Source organism: Haliotis rubra, unplaced genomic scaffold (genome assembly GCF_003918875.1).
Source record: "Haliotis rubra isolate DU_JTF1 unplaced genomic scaffold, ASM391887v1 Scf61, whole genome shotgun sequence".
Lineage (NCBI taxonomy): Eukaryota > Metazoa > Mollusca > Gastropoda > Lepetellida > Haliotidae > Haliotis > Haliotis rubra.
In genome coordinates this window covers 1,557,197-1,575,607 of record NW_025767313.1, presented here as the reverse complement: position 1 = coordinate 1,575,607, position 18,411 = coordinate 1,557,197, and the positions used below count along the sequence as shown (strand labels likewise).

General features: G+C 39.2%; 1 protein-coding gene across 10 annotated transcripts in view; it reads left to right on the top strand.

The window, feature by feature from the left end:
- The window catches only part of LOC124255838, a 149,511-nt gene that overhangs the window by 52,807 nt on the left and 78,293 nt on the right, over positions 1-18,411 (top strand). For 6 of the 10 annotated variants that reach the window (XR_006892777.1, XM_046689784.1, XM_046689782.1 and 3 more), the window contains 3 exons: positions 337-382; positions 11,580-11,731; positions 17,541-17,546. Coding sequence is in view for 9 of the 10 variants with exons in the window: in XM_046689784.1 (XP_046545740.1) it covers positions 337-382; positions 11,580-11,731; positions 17,541-17,546 (204 nt within the window). In the remaining variant the exon portion in view is untranslated. The remainder of the gene's footprint in view (positions 1-336; positions 383-11,579; positions 11,732-17,540; positions 17,547-18,411) is intronic. The other 4 variants (XM_046689781.1, XM_046689776.1, XM_046689779.1 and 1 more) reach the window with 4 other exon arrangements.

Sequence of the window (18,411 nt, the reverse complement as noted above, 5' to 3'; positions counted from 1 at the left end):
TTATGGTTTTTGTCTTTATATTGTGTAGGTAAGGGTTTCTGTGTTATGCTGTTTTGTTCTTCATATGTAAAGCCAGTAAATTATTGGTTTAGCCATTTGATAATTGGATTTATATAACATATGCCAAGGGAGGCAAGCCAGGTCATTGAAAATGCTGTTTGGTCTTTCTACTTTGAAAAGTTACCAAACTTATACATAAGTATCATTTAAATACAGACGCCAATATATGAAATCATATTGCCAGATTTATCAAGTACTCAAAGTATTTCTCCAACACCCAGGTTTTACGAAACTCGATAAGTTCATATGTGACTAATTGTTTGATTATTATTTCAGGCTGAGAAGCGCCGTTCGCGCGCCAAAGAAGGTGAGCAGGAGTCATGTAAGCAATCAATTTATTACCTCATTGTCTAGGTGTTGTTTGTCATCCGCATCCATCCTACTTCCCCTTGAGGTGAGGCCAACACGACGGCGGCCTGCGACCAGTCACGTAAGCCACCACACAGGAACGTCCACATCTTGTAGCACTTGGATAAATGAAGATATGGTAGCTAGGTACCAGTTTGTGTTAACAATAGTAGTTCTATTTATGGACTGTTGGCAATTTGTAATTGAACATTTTCTGATTTAATCCGTTAGGGAGAAGGCGACCATAAGTGCTGCACTTGTGCCTAATCCCGTTGTCTTTAGGACAATAAAATATGTTTAAACTAAAAATTTAATCCGTTAGATGATATGATGATTCAGTTAGAGAATAGAGTTTGAGTGTACCTGATGTGCCTACCATGTAGGCTTGTGCCTATTAGACTTGAGAGTGCACTTGCAGCTGGTGAAGCAGTCACATCACACACCCCTACACTACCCTGGTGTCTGTACCCTACCCTCGCTCCCTCCTGCCCCCAACCAGTCCCACCCAGTGGGGACATGGGTGTTAGTGCTGCCCCTGTGAGAACATGGCTAACCCATCAGACGATGTGGGCCACAAAGGATTTCATTTATACAGGGAAGGGGGAAAGGGGAAAATTCTGATACTGTAACCAGATGTAGCTTGTGTACCCTACAGCTTATCTGTATGTTTGGTGAGAAACAGGGCCAGGTTGCATTGAGCCATGTTAGCAAATCAACCATTGTAAGTCTTGACGGAGCAGCTACAAGAATCAGTGCTAGGATGTTTATATGACAGTGAATCCTTGTCTCAGAGGGAATGGTAGACACTAACTAATCGTTGAAGGAATAATGTTGCTCTCAAGGTATGTGGGATATAGGTCTAATTTCCCTGTTATCTGAATATGGTCATGTTTAGCAGTGAGTGCACTAACAGGATGGGTAGCTTCGTGTCCTTTCTGGTCAGTGCTTCACTGGTATGCTTTGTCATGTGACTTGCAACAGTTTACATACAAGTAAGATAAATAGACAGACATCTGTGTTGAGATAGATGTGATGATACATTCAGATTGATTTCTGGCCCATGTACACAGAACTTGATTTCCATGTCAGTTGTGATGGAACTTAATCAAGTATGGCTTGGTAGGGACCCGTTTGGTTTCGAGGATGACTGAATGATAGAGAAGTGCTGGTGATGTTGGCTGTGTGTTCATCTTTCTGTTGACTCAGATTTAGATTCTCCCGAACAGTCCCGCTTTACTCCCCTCAAAGACAAGATGCTGTCATCAGCATAGCTTATTAGACGGTAGTTATTTTAAACATGTAAAGTTTGGGTGGGCTTTCAGTTAATGGGTTTATAGATGATGTGGAAAACCTTTCTGAAGTGTTAATTGTATTTTACACCAGAGAAAATGTATTTGATGAACCCATGGTCATTGATCAGACTGGGATGTCCACTGATTCCGCATTATGGGAACTTGCAGCGTACATAACATACAACCCACTGAAGTTTAGGGATAACACGGGGCTGTCTGACTGTTATCAGTAACTCAATGACAGGTCCTCATTTTCTGCAATGAGAAGTTACAAAGGGAGATAACTCTGACCTGCTTCAGTGAAGTTCAGTCAATAAGACAACATTATTATCAGTTTTGCGGTAGGGTGCATGCAGATTCAATTTGCGCCACTTTGGTATCTCAGTTATGTTTTTACCAATATTTCGTTTATTTAGAAATAGATGCTATTTACATCACTTTATATTTGTTCACATATGTCTGCTTTCTACTGATTTGGCTTTGGGTACTTAATGTCCAAAAAATTGGTGTGGTTATATGACAGGTAAGATCATGGCCTTCTCCACGTTTCACCTGTAGTTGGTGACGATGTGATGGCTGTGAATGTTAAGGACTGAACTGGTGGTGGTGCTACATGGTGAACATCTGGGTTGTCGCTGTTGCCTCACTTCTCTCTCCTGCTTGCCTGCATCATGTTCCTTGCTGTGTTGCTGTGCATGCTGTTACGCTTCCTTGCTTCTTTTTCCACACTGTCACATTTCCAGAAACTAGGTGTAAATCCTGTAATATTCTTTCTGAATGTCAAAATAGTTTGAACAAAACTGTTCCTAGTCTAAGCGGTACTCATGCATTACACAGAACACCTACCAGCCATATTGGATTAGGTCAGGTGATGTTCATATGACTTGCATGTATAAAAATGGCAAACGCTTTGGTTGTCAAGGAAGTAGATAATGTAATGTGGTGGAAGGTGTCTTGTATAATGCATTCAAGCCTTTTAATCTAATTTTATGTATGAGAACAAGTATGGTGACTCATGTTGTTTCACTCAGTGATGGTATGCAGTAAAGTATGACGTGTTAAGGAAACAAATGTTTAGTTTGTATGTATGACCACAGCAGTTTTTGTTCCACCTGCATTCCCATTGTTCCTGTATTGCTGTGTGGATTCCTGTGATACACCAATACATGTTGTCAGTGATATTGGAACACCAGTTTCTGCCATTGAGACACTGTGTGGCTGAAAATATTTAGTTCATGTGACTTGAAGATTTGCAGTGATGTTATCTCTACTTAACTGTCTCACACATGCTTGCTTATTTCTTCAAGTACAAATACCATATTTCCTCAAATATTTCACATTTCAGGGCTATGAAACCATTTTGTGATTTAAAACATAAACATTAAAATTCAAAAGAAAATAAATTGAAGTCACAAAAAGCTGGTATTATTCTGGAAATGTTTTGTTGAAGAATGTTAAGTCTTTATGCTGTATAATTGACAATGTGTGATTGTGGTCCTGTGTTAACATGTTCATACTGGTCAAGCATCGTCAGTAAAATACTGAGGAAAACATTTAATGATGCGGAATAAGACATACATGTATATCACTTGGAATATATGTCATCTGTTATTAGCACCAGTCAATCTGAGTGCATCATTTGAGGACATGTGGTTCTGATGTTGATACTTGATGCTATATACTCTTTACTTGTCTAGTTGAGACTGTTATACTCTGTTAGAGTGTGTCTTTCAGCTTTGACATGTCATCTTTAGAAATCTCAACAAAACATGTTCTCTCAGACATTCGTGCATCAGCTCCTACAATAAGGAGCATGCTACTGTCAGTAAAACCTCCTTTTTCCTATTGTGTGTGATTGAAAACTTCCTGTCTGTCAACTTGAAGCAGGCTTCAAACAGATAAAAATCCTTAATATTAACAACATTTGCTTTGCACCCAATGTTTCCAAAGTCTTTTGAATGTTTGATGTCATGTTATTGGTGTAAAGTGACTGTTCTATCAAAATTGTGTGTTGAAATTCAAATCTTTGTGGCTCTAATTGGTGTTTTTTTAAGTTGGTGGGAAATGACATGCATTATGGATTATTGAGATGTGTTAAGAGATACCAGCATGCAGTGTCTAGATGAACATAATGTTATTTGATTGTCACTTTTGATTTTGACATTGGTCAGGTTTCAGCTCACAAAGACCAAAGGCCCATGTGAGCTTACATCATAGTGCAATGTTTTGTTTGTCTGTTAGTTGTTGTATATAATCTGTGTATATACAGTGCCTTCTACAATACAGTAGTTTGATGGATACTTTCAAACCAAGAGGAAAAAGGCACTAACCGTATGGTAGTGACTTTGTCATAGTAGTATTGTTTGTGGCCATGACAGTGTGTTTGATACACCCAGTGCTAGCTGGTATGGTACTGCTGCTGCCATGTTGTTCATGGGACATGATATGATAGTTGCATATGTGAGAGGCTCAGGAGATTGTCTGAACAGAAAGGAAAGATGCTGTGTGATCAGATGTAAGAGTCTCGTGGCAATTCGATGGTAGTTTCAAAGATAATTGGCCATGTAAATAGATATGATATCAGCCATAGATTGGATATGGTAGTGTTCAAGATAGTGGCCATGTGGATAGAAATGATATTGGCCATAGATTGGATATGGCAGCGTTCAAGATAGTGGCCATGTGAATGAATATGACAACGGCCAAAGATTTGGTATGGTAGTTTTTCAGGACATGTGGCCATATACATGGGTATGATATCAGCCATAGATTTGGTATGGTAGTTTTCAGGACAAATGGCCATGTAAATAGAAATGATATTGGCCATAGATTGGACAGTGTTCAAGATAGTGGCCGTGTAAATAGATGTGATATCGGCCATAGATTGGATAATGTTCAAGATAGTGGTCGTGTAATAATTGTGATATCGGCCATAGATTGGATAATGTTCAAGATAGTGGCCATGTAAATAGATGTGATATCGGCCATAGATTGGATAGTGTTCAAGATAGTGGCCGTGTAAATAGATGTGATATCGGCCATAGATTCAGTATGGTAGTGTTCAAGATAGTGGCCGTGTAAATAGATGTGATATCGGTCATAGATTCAGTATGGTAGTGTTCAAGATAGTGGCCGTGTAAATAGATGTGATATTGGCCATAGATTGAGTATGGTAGTGTTCAAGATAGTGGCCATGTAAATGGATATGATATCGGCCAAAGATTCAGTATGGTAGTGTTCAAGATAGTGGCCATGTAAATAGAAATTATATCAGCCATAGATTGAGTATGGTAGTGTTCAAGATAGTGGCCATACATATGGATATGATATCAGCCATAGATTGAGTATGGCAGTGTTCAAGATAGTGGCCATGTAAATAGAAATGATATCAGCCATAGATTGAGTATGGTAGTGTTCAAGATAGTGGCCATGTAAATGGATATGATATTAGCCATACATTCAGTATGGTAGTGTTCAAGATAGTGGCCATGTATATGGACATGGTAATGACTCAGGTGGGTGTGGCCTGCGCACTGGATATTTGTAGTGTTTGCCAATCTGTAACTGCAACCATTATTAACAGCTTGTGCTATCTGAGAAGAAGTCATTTTGTGACTTGCTGGGGATTTTAAGTATGTTCTCTGTCAATATCATGAAGGTGAGCTACAGAGTCTTGGATAATGTGATTTGTTTTGGCTCAGTTAAAGTTAAAGTTCACTGACCATTTTCCCAACAATTATTATCTATATGTTGTTTTTGTGTTTGATAAATACTTTTTGTAGACATGATAGTTATTAATTGGAATTTGTATTATATGATTTTTTTCCCCCAGTGTCATATATGTCTTGTGATCTTGAATTGATTGTGGTAGAAATTATAGAATGTTGTATTTGTATTGACAAAATATTTCATATGCCACAACACAGCGGTTATCAATCACACTTGAAAACCCCCCAATAATCTGACATACCTCGATCAATTTACACCAAACTGTTACTTTTATCAAGTTACCGTGGGACAGTAAAACACAATGATGGATGGTCGCTGTTCAAAATTAATCAAAGGAATATGAATGCGTCTAATCTTGGGGATCTGATTTGTAAAGAAGTTAGATTTTCATCACAAGCTGCTTGGAAATTCTGCAGATGGTAGTCATTAAAATATATTAATATCAAGTTGTGAACTGGATTGTACTTCATGTGTAGTGGTGGAATACCAGATGTTCGGGTTTTTCAAGGACTGGCTCTCTTGAGGAAGACTAGACAGTAATTGAATAGGCTTAAAATAATTCTTAGTTTTGAAAGAACTTTTATTCTTTTTGAACCAAATTATCAACATGTCCGTGTCAAAAATTGAAAAGAAGAGAAGTTTTGTGATCTCTGAGGTGAAGGCAACTAGAAAATACTGAAAAGTTTTAATTTGATAACAGTTACTACAGGTGAATTAACAGTTTGAATGTGATGAAAATACACATACATGATGTCACCACTTGTTATATTTAGACACAAGACTTGCTGGAAATTTGCCGAATAACTACAAATTCTGTTTTACTGCAGTCATATAGCTGTAAAAATCCACTGTTCCCTTTGGAAATTATTCAGTGTGAACTCCATGAAAATTATGAAGTCAGTTGACATTTGTCAGATGTATTTTGTTGAGATTTCTGGGAAAGACAACACATGTATTACTAAGTGCCTCGTACTAACGTGATTTGTTGTTATTTGTTGTTTTTCTCACGCCCTGCATGGATCCTACACCTTCCTTGTGTTTGACTAACGATGTTGGTAAGTTTGACTAATAAACAACTTCTCTGCAGACCACAGATGCAGCTCACTTGGCTTTGGTGTGGTGTCCTGTTGTTGGGAGACACTCTTTGGAAAAACATTTTGCTTTTGCTTCAGTTCACCTCATTTTCCCTTTAAATCATGAGAGATGTTATTTGTGTTCTTCTGCGGAGGAAATTATGTTGCATTTTTTGGGTTGTCGGGAATCCTTTATTTCAGGTGTGTGGGTTAGTCTTTGTCGTTTTGTTTCTCATTGCCTCCTCAGTGTGTCATGAATGTTTGCAAGACGATGGGTTCCTGAGCAGAGTAAATTCACAATTCCCATGGTTGTCATAAAATGCACTATTTGGAGATTTGTTGATCACAATGACTGCTATATATGAATAACACTTGGATTGGTGACCACCTGGACAGAATGTTACCTGGAAGATGGTCATTGTGTATCAATCGTTAATGGTGATGGTCTATAATCATGTGGAGTAGTAATATTGCTTGTAGTTGTACATCACATGACACAGATGAGTACCTAGACCGTGTGTGGACTACTGTAGATGTGACTGTAGAGGAAGGAGCCTTGTGGTTAATGAACTGGCACCACAGGACTGGGTTCTATTCCCTAGTATGAAGGCCCCCCGATATAGCAGGAATACAGCCATGCTCACTCACTCACTCACTCACTCACTCACTCACTCACTCACTCACTCATTCACTGACTCGCACACTGTGTGAATGGCTGGGAATGATACCACAGATTTCATTCCCTCGTCACTCACTCATGCACACTCTTAGTCAGGTGAGTCATGTCATGCTTATCTGCAGCTGATCTACCATTAGAAACTACTGTCACTCTGTCACATTCATCGACATGCTGAACACAATAGACAAGCACATCAGGTTGAAGGATTGGATTAACATAAGGTTTTGTGAATGGGTATGCTTAATTAATTGAACTTCAGTTCTAAGACTCGCAGTGAAATTGATAGTCACAAAGTAATATTATATGAAAGGTGTGCAGTTTGCTATGTTCTCTTCAGCATGTATAAACAAACAAATGAATGTAAATATCAGCATGTTCTGACTCCAAATTCCCCATCAGTTCATAGTGAACAGCATCCACCACAAATCCATCCCCAATATTGTGTATCACATTGGTCACATCTGTGTCTGCTTCATTCACATGATTAACAAATATAGGTAATATGACGATTCTTCTGGCTGTGGAAGCAGGTAAAGAAGGGAACACCCACGGGACCTGCTGTCCATTCTGACTTTCTGATTCCTGCTATATTCTCATGAAACAAGGTTAATTGAGCACCTCTGGCAAACACCTTCTTCAACCAGTATAGAACTCTCCACAGTAGAGGCGGTTACAGCATGTCATTGATGGTATGCCAGTGTTGAGGACCAGCATGAGACTGAGACTAATCTGAGGATATGTTTCTTTTCCACCAGTGACAGGGATGATGACAGTGTTGTCTACTCTGTTGTGTGTGAGAATGACGTCTTACCAACATTGACCAAGTGTCATATCTACAGGGATGATGACAGTGTTGTCTACTCTGTTGTGTGTGAGAATGACGTCTTACCAACATTGACCAAGTGTCATATCTACAGGGATGATGATGGTGTTGTCTACTCTGTTGTGTGTGAGAATGACATCTTACCAACATTGGCCAAGTGTCATATCTACAGGGATGATGACAGTGTTGTCTACTCTGTTGTGTGTGAGAATGACATCTTACCAACATTGACCAAGTGTCATATCTACAGGGATGATGACAGTGTTGTCTACTCTGTTGTGTGTGAGAATGACATCTTACCAACATTGACCAAGTGTCATATCTACAGGGATGATGATGGTGTTGTCTACTCTGTTGTGTGTGAGAATGACATCTTACCAACATTGGCCAAGTGTCATATCTACAGGGATGATGACAGTGTTGTCTACTCTGTTGTGTGTGAGAATGACATCTTACCAACATTGGCCAAGTGTCATATCTACAGGGATGATGACGGTGTTGTCTACTCTGTTGTGTGTGAGAATGACATCTTACCAACCTTGACCAAGTGTCATATCTACAGGGATGATGACGGTGTTGTCTACTCTGTTGTGTGTGGGAATGACATCTTACCAACATTGACCAAGTGTCATATCTACAGGGATGATGACAGTGTTGTCTACTCTGTTGTATGTGAGAATGACGTCTTACCAACATTGACCAAGTGTCATATCTACAGGGATGATGACAGTGTTGTCTACACTGGTGTGTGTGAGAATGACGTCTTACCAACATTGGCCAAGTGTCATATCTACAGGGATGATGATAGTGTTGTCTACTCTGTTGTGTGTGAGAATGACGTCTTACCAACATTGGCCAAGTGTCATATCTACAGGGAGGATGCCTGACTAAGTTTTGATAGTCAAGGTGCCCACCTGTGCAAGGAGGCCTGATGTGCATGGCAACACCTAGTGAACTTCCAATGATATCGAGAGATCACCTCCGTGGTGTAGTGGTTAGACCGTTTGCCCGGACAGCGGAAGGTCGCGGGTTCGATCCCCGACCGCGTCATACCAAAAGACATTAACATATGGTACTTGTTGTTAGCTGCATGATGCTTGGCATTAATGGGTTAAACAAGGACTGGTCGGCTCGGAGTCAGTATAATGTGTCTGACTGCGGCATGGTATATCAGTGAGCTAGCTCTATAAAACCAGCATAATCTGGGCTAGTACAAGCAGCCACACAAACACACGCATGCACGTTGTCATATGAGCAAAATATTCTCAAGTACAACGTTAAACTGTATTTCAGCTCATCTGATATCGAGAACATGGGCTGTCATGTGACTTCAGCTCACTGACCATCGTCAGTGCTCTATGACTTTCCACAAGTAAAAGTTCCATTAGTTAAGGTGATGAAGTGTGAACATATGAGGTGTCTTAACTGTGGGTACTGTTCAGGTATTTATTATCAGACTAAATTGGAACCACTTCGGTTACTTTCTTCCACAATGCAGTTTGGTTGGAACAGACTGATGAAATCTATAACCTCGCTCATACAACGGCATATCAAGCTATGATCTTTTTAGTGGCAAGTCATATTCATGGCAGAGACCCACAGGGACGTCAATGAATCCATGAAATCACAGCATGTTGGATCAAGTGATTGATCCAGACTTCCGCTGCTGATGTGAAGCAACTGTTCCCCTTGTCACAAGTACCCCCTAACACAGATACACATGCAAACATATCGGTCATTTACCTTATGTAAATAGCTTCATGCGGTGAATCTACCCATGTGAACAAATGTTTAAATGCACTTGGATCTCTAATCTCTGCTTTGCAGGGTCAATATTTTTGGATCCAGAGCCCTCTAATGTTCAGCAGTGATCAACTATTTTTAAGGCACAGTTTGTGAACAACAGGTTTTTGTTCATATTCATTCTTTGGATACATCCTGTGTCTTGACGGGATGGGCTGGGCCTGTAGCTTTAAGATTTCCTTCTCATGGGCAAAATGTTCTGAAAGTATTGAACCGAGCACCATACTGAAGAGATTTGTTCTTGTCACACCATTGAATACATGGGAGAACATGGCTGATGAATGTAAAAACTAAACGTACATCTCTCATGTTGAGTAAGTGCAATCATGTTACAGATCTGGTCAATATCTTTATGAGAATGATAATTGAAATGTCTACAAGATATTGCTTGTATGTTTGACAAGGTTTGATTTGTCTACTGTGATATCAGCACAGGGGTTAAGTCATATTGATTTTATCTCCATTATGGATTTTGAAAAAGGAAAATTTCAGAAATAGAAATCCTGTCTCTCATTCAATATCTCGTGGAAGAATTTCCATTTGGAATCAATACAAAAATTACATTACTTCATTTTCGGGTTCTTTTTTGTGGAAGAAAGAAAATAGCTGAAATCATCACTTACTCGATATTTATGATTCTTACAACCTTAAAGCCAGGATTTTATTTTCTCACAAGTTAAGTCCAGCCGTTTCCTCAGTGTGTTTGAAATCTTTCTTGGAGGAGATGGGTACAATGTGTGAAGCCCATTTCTGGTGTCCCCCGCCGTGATGTTGCTGGAATATTGCTAAAAGCGGCGTAAAACCAAAGTCAGTCAGTCAGTCTTGGAGGAGAAATTAGGATACTTATATATTCTGTGGGTGTGCTGAAACTGACATTCGACAGTAAACACGTCAACTATCACATTTGAAGGGGTTTGAGTTTTCATTATTTTGATTGTTAGTTTGGAAGTAAATGTCATGTAATATTCTTTGACCAAGTTGACATTTAGGACTATTCCTCCCCTTGGGTAACAAAATGGAGCTCATTATCAAAGCAAAACTTCAGGATTTGACAAATCACTGACACAGAAAAGTTTTCCTTCACAGTCTGAGAGTTGTTGTTCTAATAGTATTGCACATATTTTCAGAATGCTACAGAAAGAAATGGCTTTCTTGACAAATGAAAGGCAAATAATAAAAAGTACAAATTGAATTAGATTGCCAGATGTTAACAGTAATATCATTGTTTGCGTTAAGATTTAATTATTTCTTTTCATTTCACAATGGTTGCTGCTGACTTTAAGATTGTGTACTCTATTTGTGTACAAAACTAGACTATGTTTCCATGAGAAGGTGAGCTTATGTACCTTTTGTGGTAAAGGGCTTTTGTTTTGGTTTCTTAGTACTATGTTCTCTCAATATCTTCCAACCATTTTTGTCCCCCTATCCTGTTTGTAGGACGAGCAGCTTTTATCATATCTGTTTCAATCAGTCTCTTGGGAATGTTGCTCGATGTTGCATGAGTAGAGCAAACAGAACTACATTTAATAACTTCAAATGCAATTTGTTTTCTATTCAATTGGTAAACACATGGAAAAAATATATTCATTCTCCACATTCCTCCAACATGCTTTTGCATTCATTTAATGTTTTGTTTTTTAAGCTTTTAAAAAATCTTGAAGATGTTCCAAGGGAAAAGTTTGATCAGATGTTTGGTTACTAATTATTGTCTTTGAAAGAATACATCAGAGGAATTGAGAAAATACCATTGTAACGAGCATGTTTGTTGACAGTACATGTTCGTGATCCGGATAATCCTGAAGTCTTAATCGAGGGAGTTTTGTTCCGAGCTCGATACCTGGGCTCCACGCAGCTCGTTTCAGAAGGCCAGCCATCAAAAGCCATGAGGATGATGCAGGCCCAGGAGGCTGTAGGGAGAATCAAGGTGAGCTAAGAGTCATTCCCTGTTTGTTTATTAGTTGTTCATGTCTGTATCTTATCTCCAGTTTGGTTTCTGAAGAAAATGACTGTATTGTTGGTGTGATGTTTGAACTACCCATTTAGAATGTAAAATAAAGTCAGTTGGATCTTTTACATACATTTGTCAATCCAAAGGGATACTAACGTTTCTTGTTTCCAGATTTCTTGCCATAACTAATATATCTATATTTATTTGGTTGTTATGGCCTGATTATATGCTTGCTGTTTGTGCAACAGTGTGGTTGAAATATATTCATTAGCATCTACTCTGTGATGGTGTTCATGAACCTTACAATATCATTACTTTGCATGTGTTTGAGCATAAGAGTGCCAGATACAGTTGATGTGATCAAGAACTTTGGAAACCTCTGTTTTTGCTTGGTAGCACTGTCAGATATGCTTTAATCAGGATGTAATGAATCTTAGTTTACTAAATTGTTCACGTTCAAACAGTGATATTTAGCTGTGTACAGTGGAAGCTGTCAAAACCGGCATAAAATCTCAGTGCCGTCCGTGGCTAGTACATTTATCATCATTTAAAAGCTCTGCAATCCGGCACCTGTCAGTTCCCGGATCTCGGCATGAAATGAGCTGCCCGAATATGTGTTTATACAGTAATCAGCTCTGTCTAATCCAGCACATGGCGATTGCTCGGCCAGATCTGTATTGTCACCAGTTGATCATGCAGTGAAACAACGTGGCTGCCGACAAAGACAATTTAATCTTAGTCCAGCATGAGTATACTTATACATGTAACTAGTGAGTTCACATGTTTTATTGTGATACAATAAGTACACGAGAGTGACAAAAAATAGTTCACTTCTAGTCGGAGATAACTGTGTAAGCTCTACAATCCGGCACACTGACTAAACCGGATTATTTCTTCAGTCCCAATGAGTGCTGGTTCAGACAACTTCCACTGTACTTCCATATAATGTTGTCTGTTGATGTCGTTTCTAGATGTGAAGTTAAAGTAGACTAAACATTGCAGGTAACAATTTAGGTATACTTGTCACGTTAATGGACCTTATAATGTTATTGAAGAAAATGTTTTTGAGAACCAAAATGAAGCTAGATATGAGTGTGAGGGCAGTTGGTCAAGGAGACACCCAAAGCTAGTGTTTAACTCACCTGGACTCCAGGCCTTTCAGGATATACCAATATGGTAGTATTTAATTCACTAGGACTCCAGCCCTCCAGGATATGTCAATAAACCAGTGTTTAGCCCACTTGGGCTTGAATCCTTCCAGGATACACTAAGGCCACCTGGACTCAAGCCTTCCAGCATACACCAATTTGCTAGTGTTTAATTCAAAACCAGTGTTTAACCTACCTGGGTTTGAACCTTCCAGAAGGCACCACCTGTGTGTGTATTAAATACCTGTTAGTAGTCTTACCTGGACAAGAACCCTCCAGGAGACACCAGTAATCCAGTGTTTACCTCACCTGGACAAGTCTTCTGGAGACATCAGCAGTGTATACTTTCGACCTTGTGGACAAGATCCCAAGCTGTTCTTGGTGATGTTGTGTCTGCTGTGTATCATGTTCCCTTAATGTCAACACTGAAACACAGATTCCAAGGGATGTTTTAATAGTGCAGCCATATATTAAATTTTAAATGTTGCTATCTATTTCACCATAAGCTGTTTCAACAGATCTTGTTTTAAACTTTTGGTGTCATGGTGGTATAAGATTAGGATGAACAGAGATGTTGATTTTAGCTACATGTAACCTGATGTTTTCAAGACATCATTACTTTAGAATAAGGAGAGCAATATTTTGGCAATGATAAATAGATTGGACTAGCTTGACTGGTTTATCTTAAATATTTGAATTACTTTCTTATAGCCACATTGTAATATTTTATGGTTGAAAATTTGAGTGAATGTCTTGCTGTTATCTGCCATCACATATTGCTGAGTCTACATGAAAACCCTAGTGGCTGTCCCATTCACGGCCTGTTAGCAACACCATTCTTCAAGTAAAATATGCATTTTGTTCCACCATGGATATGCAAGTGTTTCTCTGGAAGACACCTTGACATTTTAGCACATGGAATCATTAAAACAGCCAATTCATCAACTTACTAGAGGTAATTGATGTAAAACCCTTTCATCCATCAATTTGCCTTGAAAAGAACACAAAGGTGTTAATCAATTATCAAAGTTCATCAAGTAATAAATCACTGTGCAGGCTGAGGCATGTCCTGGTAGCTCCTGTAGGAGGGCTGAATGGTGCACTATCCATCACAGGGAACAACAGCTCCAAGTCACTGACCAAGGCTTGACAGCTCCTCTAATAACACAGCAGAAAGAATGAACTCAAGTAAACTTTAATGCTGAAGTCCTGTGGGTTGTCCATAATACCATTGATTGAAAGGATCATGGCAAAGGTCTGTTTATCACCGCACAGCTTAACAGTTGATGTGGGCACAGTTTATGAGATTATTCTGGCTGTGCATGTTTGGATATGAGGTACATGGTTGGAAAACAAAATGACTTTAAGTAGAAAGTTAGTTTTTGGTGCGGGGCGTGAAACCGCAGATAACAGCATGCACACACGTGTATAGTAACTGTAATCTGTATAGTTATCAAAGATTGACCATATCATCGAGATACTTGATTAGATCCCGCAACCGATTAATTAAGAGGGGAGGTAATTGGAGTGAGTGAATGAGTTCAGATTTATGCCACTTTTAGCAATATTCCAGCAACATCAAGGCGGGGGACACCAGAAATGGGCTTCACACACTGTACCCATGTGGGGAATCAAACCCAGGTCTTCAGCGTGACGAGTGAACATTTTAACCTCTAGGTTACCCCACCACCCGTAGGTAATTAGATGGGAGAATAGAACAGTAAATTCAGTAAGGAACAAGAGTGGGGTGAGACATTATGACTGGATGAAGAACATTATGAAGTAGGCTGAGAGAATGTTGATGTGGCTGTATGATGGTTGATGTGGCTGTATGATGGATGATGTGGGTGAGAAACGGTTGATGTGGGTGATAGATGGTTGATGATTTCAGGAACAAGGGTGGGTTGTGAGTTACTTGTGACAGTATGAGGGGGTATGAGACAAGAGTGGGGTGACAAACAAGTAATCAAGAGACGGAGAGTAAGAGTGAGTATGATGAGAAGCAGTAGAAGATTGATTGGGAGAAAGAGGCAATATTAGATTGAGCAGAATATTTCTGGAATAATTAAGCAGAAATAGATCGAAAAATGTTTAAGGGGGTAAGAAAACAAGATTGAGCCAGAAACATGAAGAGCATTAAACAAGAAAAAAGAATCAAAATTTGTATTTCTAAATCAAATTTCAAGCTCAGGCTTTTAACTGTCAACACCCTTTACTGGTCCCTTTCTACCACCGTGGAAGAATCTGTGATATTTAACTGGTAAGTGTTTGAATTTGTTGAAGTGCAGCTGTGTTTAAAAGTGGATGTAAAGTGCAGGGACGTCTAAGTGATACACAATGCACAGTGACAATATTGTTGAAAGTTTTCACCACTGGGAAGGATTCCGAATTTGTACAGATATTGATGTCTTGGATAAACAGCAGAAAGGTCAATTTCCTTTTAAATTTGGTTATTTCCACACTATTTTGGTCTTAACCCTCTCTTGCAGTAGCTTTTAGACCCAATCTCTGTAGAAGTAGAGGGGGTTGGCAGCAATTGGATTTGTGTGGAGTGACAAGTGGCCAAGTCTGAACCAACTCCTATGGACATTGTAACATTGTTGAAGATTCACATCTCTATATTTGTGTAAAATATTACTCTGATTAGATATCTCTGAAAGTTCATTGGAATGATACATACTTCCTGTGCAATGAGAACGCAGTGGACAATGAGCTCTTAGGTCATGTCATTGGTAGGGACCAAGACAACCAGGGCCTGTTTTTGCATCCATGAGTTGTAACCTCAAGAGCTGCCTCGGTGGTATGGTGGTTTGAGAGTCCACCTGGAGAGCGGAAGGTTCGATCCCCAGCCACGTCATACGAAAAGACGATGCTTGTTGGTCCCTGCCTGGCGCTCGACATTAATGGGTACAACAAGGACTGGTCAGCTCGGAGTCAGTAAAATGTGTCTGAGTGAGGTATTCATGCTTACGGTAACTGCGGCATGATATCTCCGTGAGCAAGCACTATAAAACCAGCCGAAGTCTGGGCTAGTACAAGCAGCCCTACACATACATCGTATGAGTGAAATATTCTTAAGTAAGATGTTAAACTGCGTTAAACCCCATTTCACCTCACCATACCTCAAGCAGTACCAGGGTCATAGCACAGCCCTAACTATGATCCTTGGTTTGTCCAGTGTATACATATTGCCTTGGGTTTTACCAGAGTGGTACACATCTAAAACAACATCACTTTGGGTTAAATTCACACATTATGCAGGCACACCTTGATATACCTGAAATACAGTTGGACCCAGTTTAATCATTGAAGGTCCATGTTAAAGAAAGGGAAGTATCGCAGTCATAGCTCTCATGTCCCTTGAGGGAATGGAATTTTGCAGTATTGATGGAATTTATGATAAATTTCAAAATGAAATTACATTTATAACATTTAAATAGCCTAAAAGTAAACATTAAAGGACTGAAATAGGGGTTATATGTTTTGATTAGGTTTTCATGATCAAGTGGATGACTGGATGATGATATGAATGAGTTTGAGTCCAGCTGTGGAAGTCCCATGACTGGGAGTAATGATGGACTACAGCCTGGTGAAGAGTGGACACGTAGAGAGTGACATCTCTATTAGAAGCACAAGATGAAGCTGCCACACAGAGTTGATGACATATTAGTACAGAGTGCCGAGACAGATGCTGGTGGAATGTTACAGATCAGAGCTGCTACTGTCAGCAGACAGCAGTGCCCCCTGGAGACTGACAGATTCAAAAGTACTTCTAAGAAGAGGTCTTCCGTGATTGGATTGGATTACATCCACACTTCAATGATGGATCTTAACTGTTTAGAAACAAAATAATGTGAAACTTTCTAAAGTTCAAAGTTAGATGTTCAATGTTAAGTTGCTGCTGGAAAGATTATTTCAAAATCAAATCAGTCCAATGCAGTAGGTGTGGTACAATTATTATCCCTCTTACAGCTGTTGGTGGTGATAGAAGCCATCCATTTTTTGTTAGTGTACAGGCCCTGAAATGTTTCACATGTGCAGACTTTATGATACCTTTGTGCTGAAAGGCAGCTGAATGAATCTTCATTTGTCACCTTTGTCTTTGTACATGACCAACTGGGTAGACCTGCTTTACATCCCCAGGATGGTCAACTAGTATCTGAACTCAAACTGTTGATAAATGGTTTACTTGCTCATGGTCAAAACCATGAATAATGAAGACGGACAGACCAGATAGTTTTTGGAAAAAGGGTTATCCACATTTTTCCAGTTTGCTATTGTCAAAGTTTCACAAGTCTTTGATGTATCTTGGCCCCATGTTTTTACTATATTTGATACCAACTCCATGTTGGCCTTGAACCTGTTGCAGCCTCACCACTCTGCTCTAATACTGTTCTCAAATCCCATTAGTTCATGGGTCATGGCTGTGGTTAGCTGTGGTATTGTGTGTGCACTATATTTTGCACTCAAGTGACGGATTCAGTGGAATATGTTTGTATGGTGAAGGAGGGCAATGGAGTACAGTTGTAATACTTCTGTTAATAAATGATATGTTTAAATTTTCAGTCATGTACTTCCCTTACATCTATGTATTAATTTCATCTGTTCCCCTTCCTATTTATCTTGCTCTCTCTTAGGCCTCGGTAAGTCCACTCTGTTGTCCTTGACCTGATGTTTTAACTACTGTTGTATTTAACCTCTATGTTGTCCTTGACCTACATGTTGTCCTTGACCTTCATGTTGTCCTTGACCTTCATGTTGTCCTTGACTTTCTTGTTGTGTTTGACTTTGAATTCATCTGTGTTGTGTTCAACTCACAATTTGTATTGTACATTGCAAGCTTTTTGTACCGGTATTTGATTTCAATGTCCATCTTTCTATGCACTGTAGCCTTATACAATTAACTGAATGGTACAGGAGGTTCTTGAGAGGCATATAAAAGTTGGTATTCAAGTATACGACAAAATATTATGGATGTCAACTTCTTCTTTAGTGTATGCACAGCATGTCTAGGCATTTCCTTGCCCCTTCGTCATTCACCAAACACTGTATACAATAAAGAAGAAGTTGACATCCATATTATTTTGTCTTATACATGAATGGTACATGTCTAATATGTGACAGTGCCCTTTATTAAATAGACATTAGTATTACTTACAGGCATATGAAGATATTCACATAGATAAATTGAAATAATTTTGAAGTGGGGAATTGATCGAAAATTTCCAGATAGGATGAACAAAGTCTTTCTGTTATGTACATTTCAACAATCTGCACACACTATCAGTCATTGGTTCCAGTTTGACCAAGAAATAATAACACAGATTTGTGTTGGATATTGATTGTCTTGAGTTGAAAGTATCCCTGCTGAAGCCTTGAAAAATGATCTGAACCTTGCTGCTATTAAGGTGAGGCTTTCCACACACCCCTTCTTGAGCATTTAAATGGAGGCAGTATGTACTTCATAGTCCAGCTGAACAGGACCATTTCCTTAAGAAGAGATCGGAA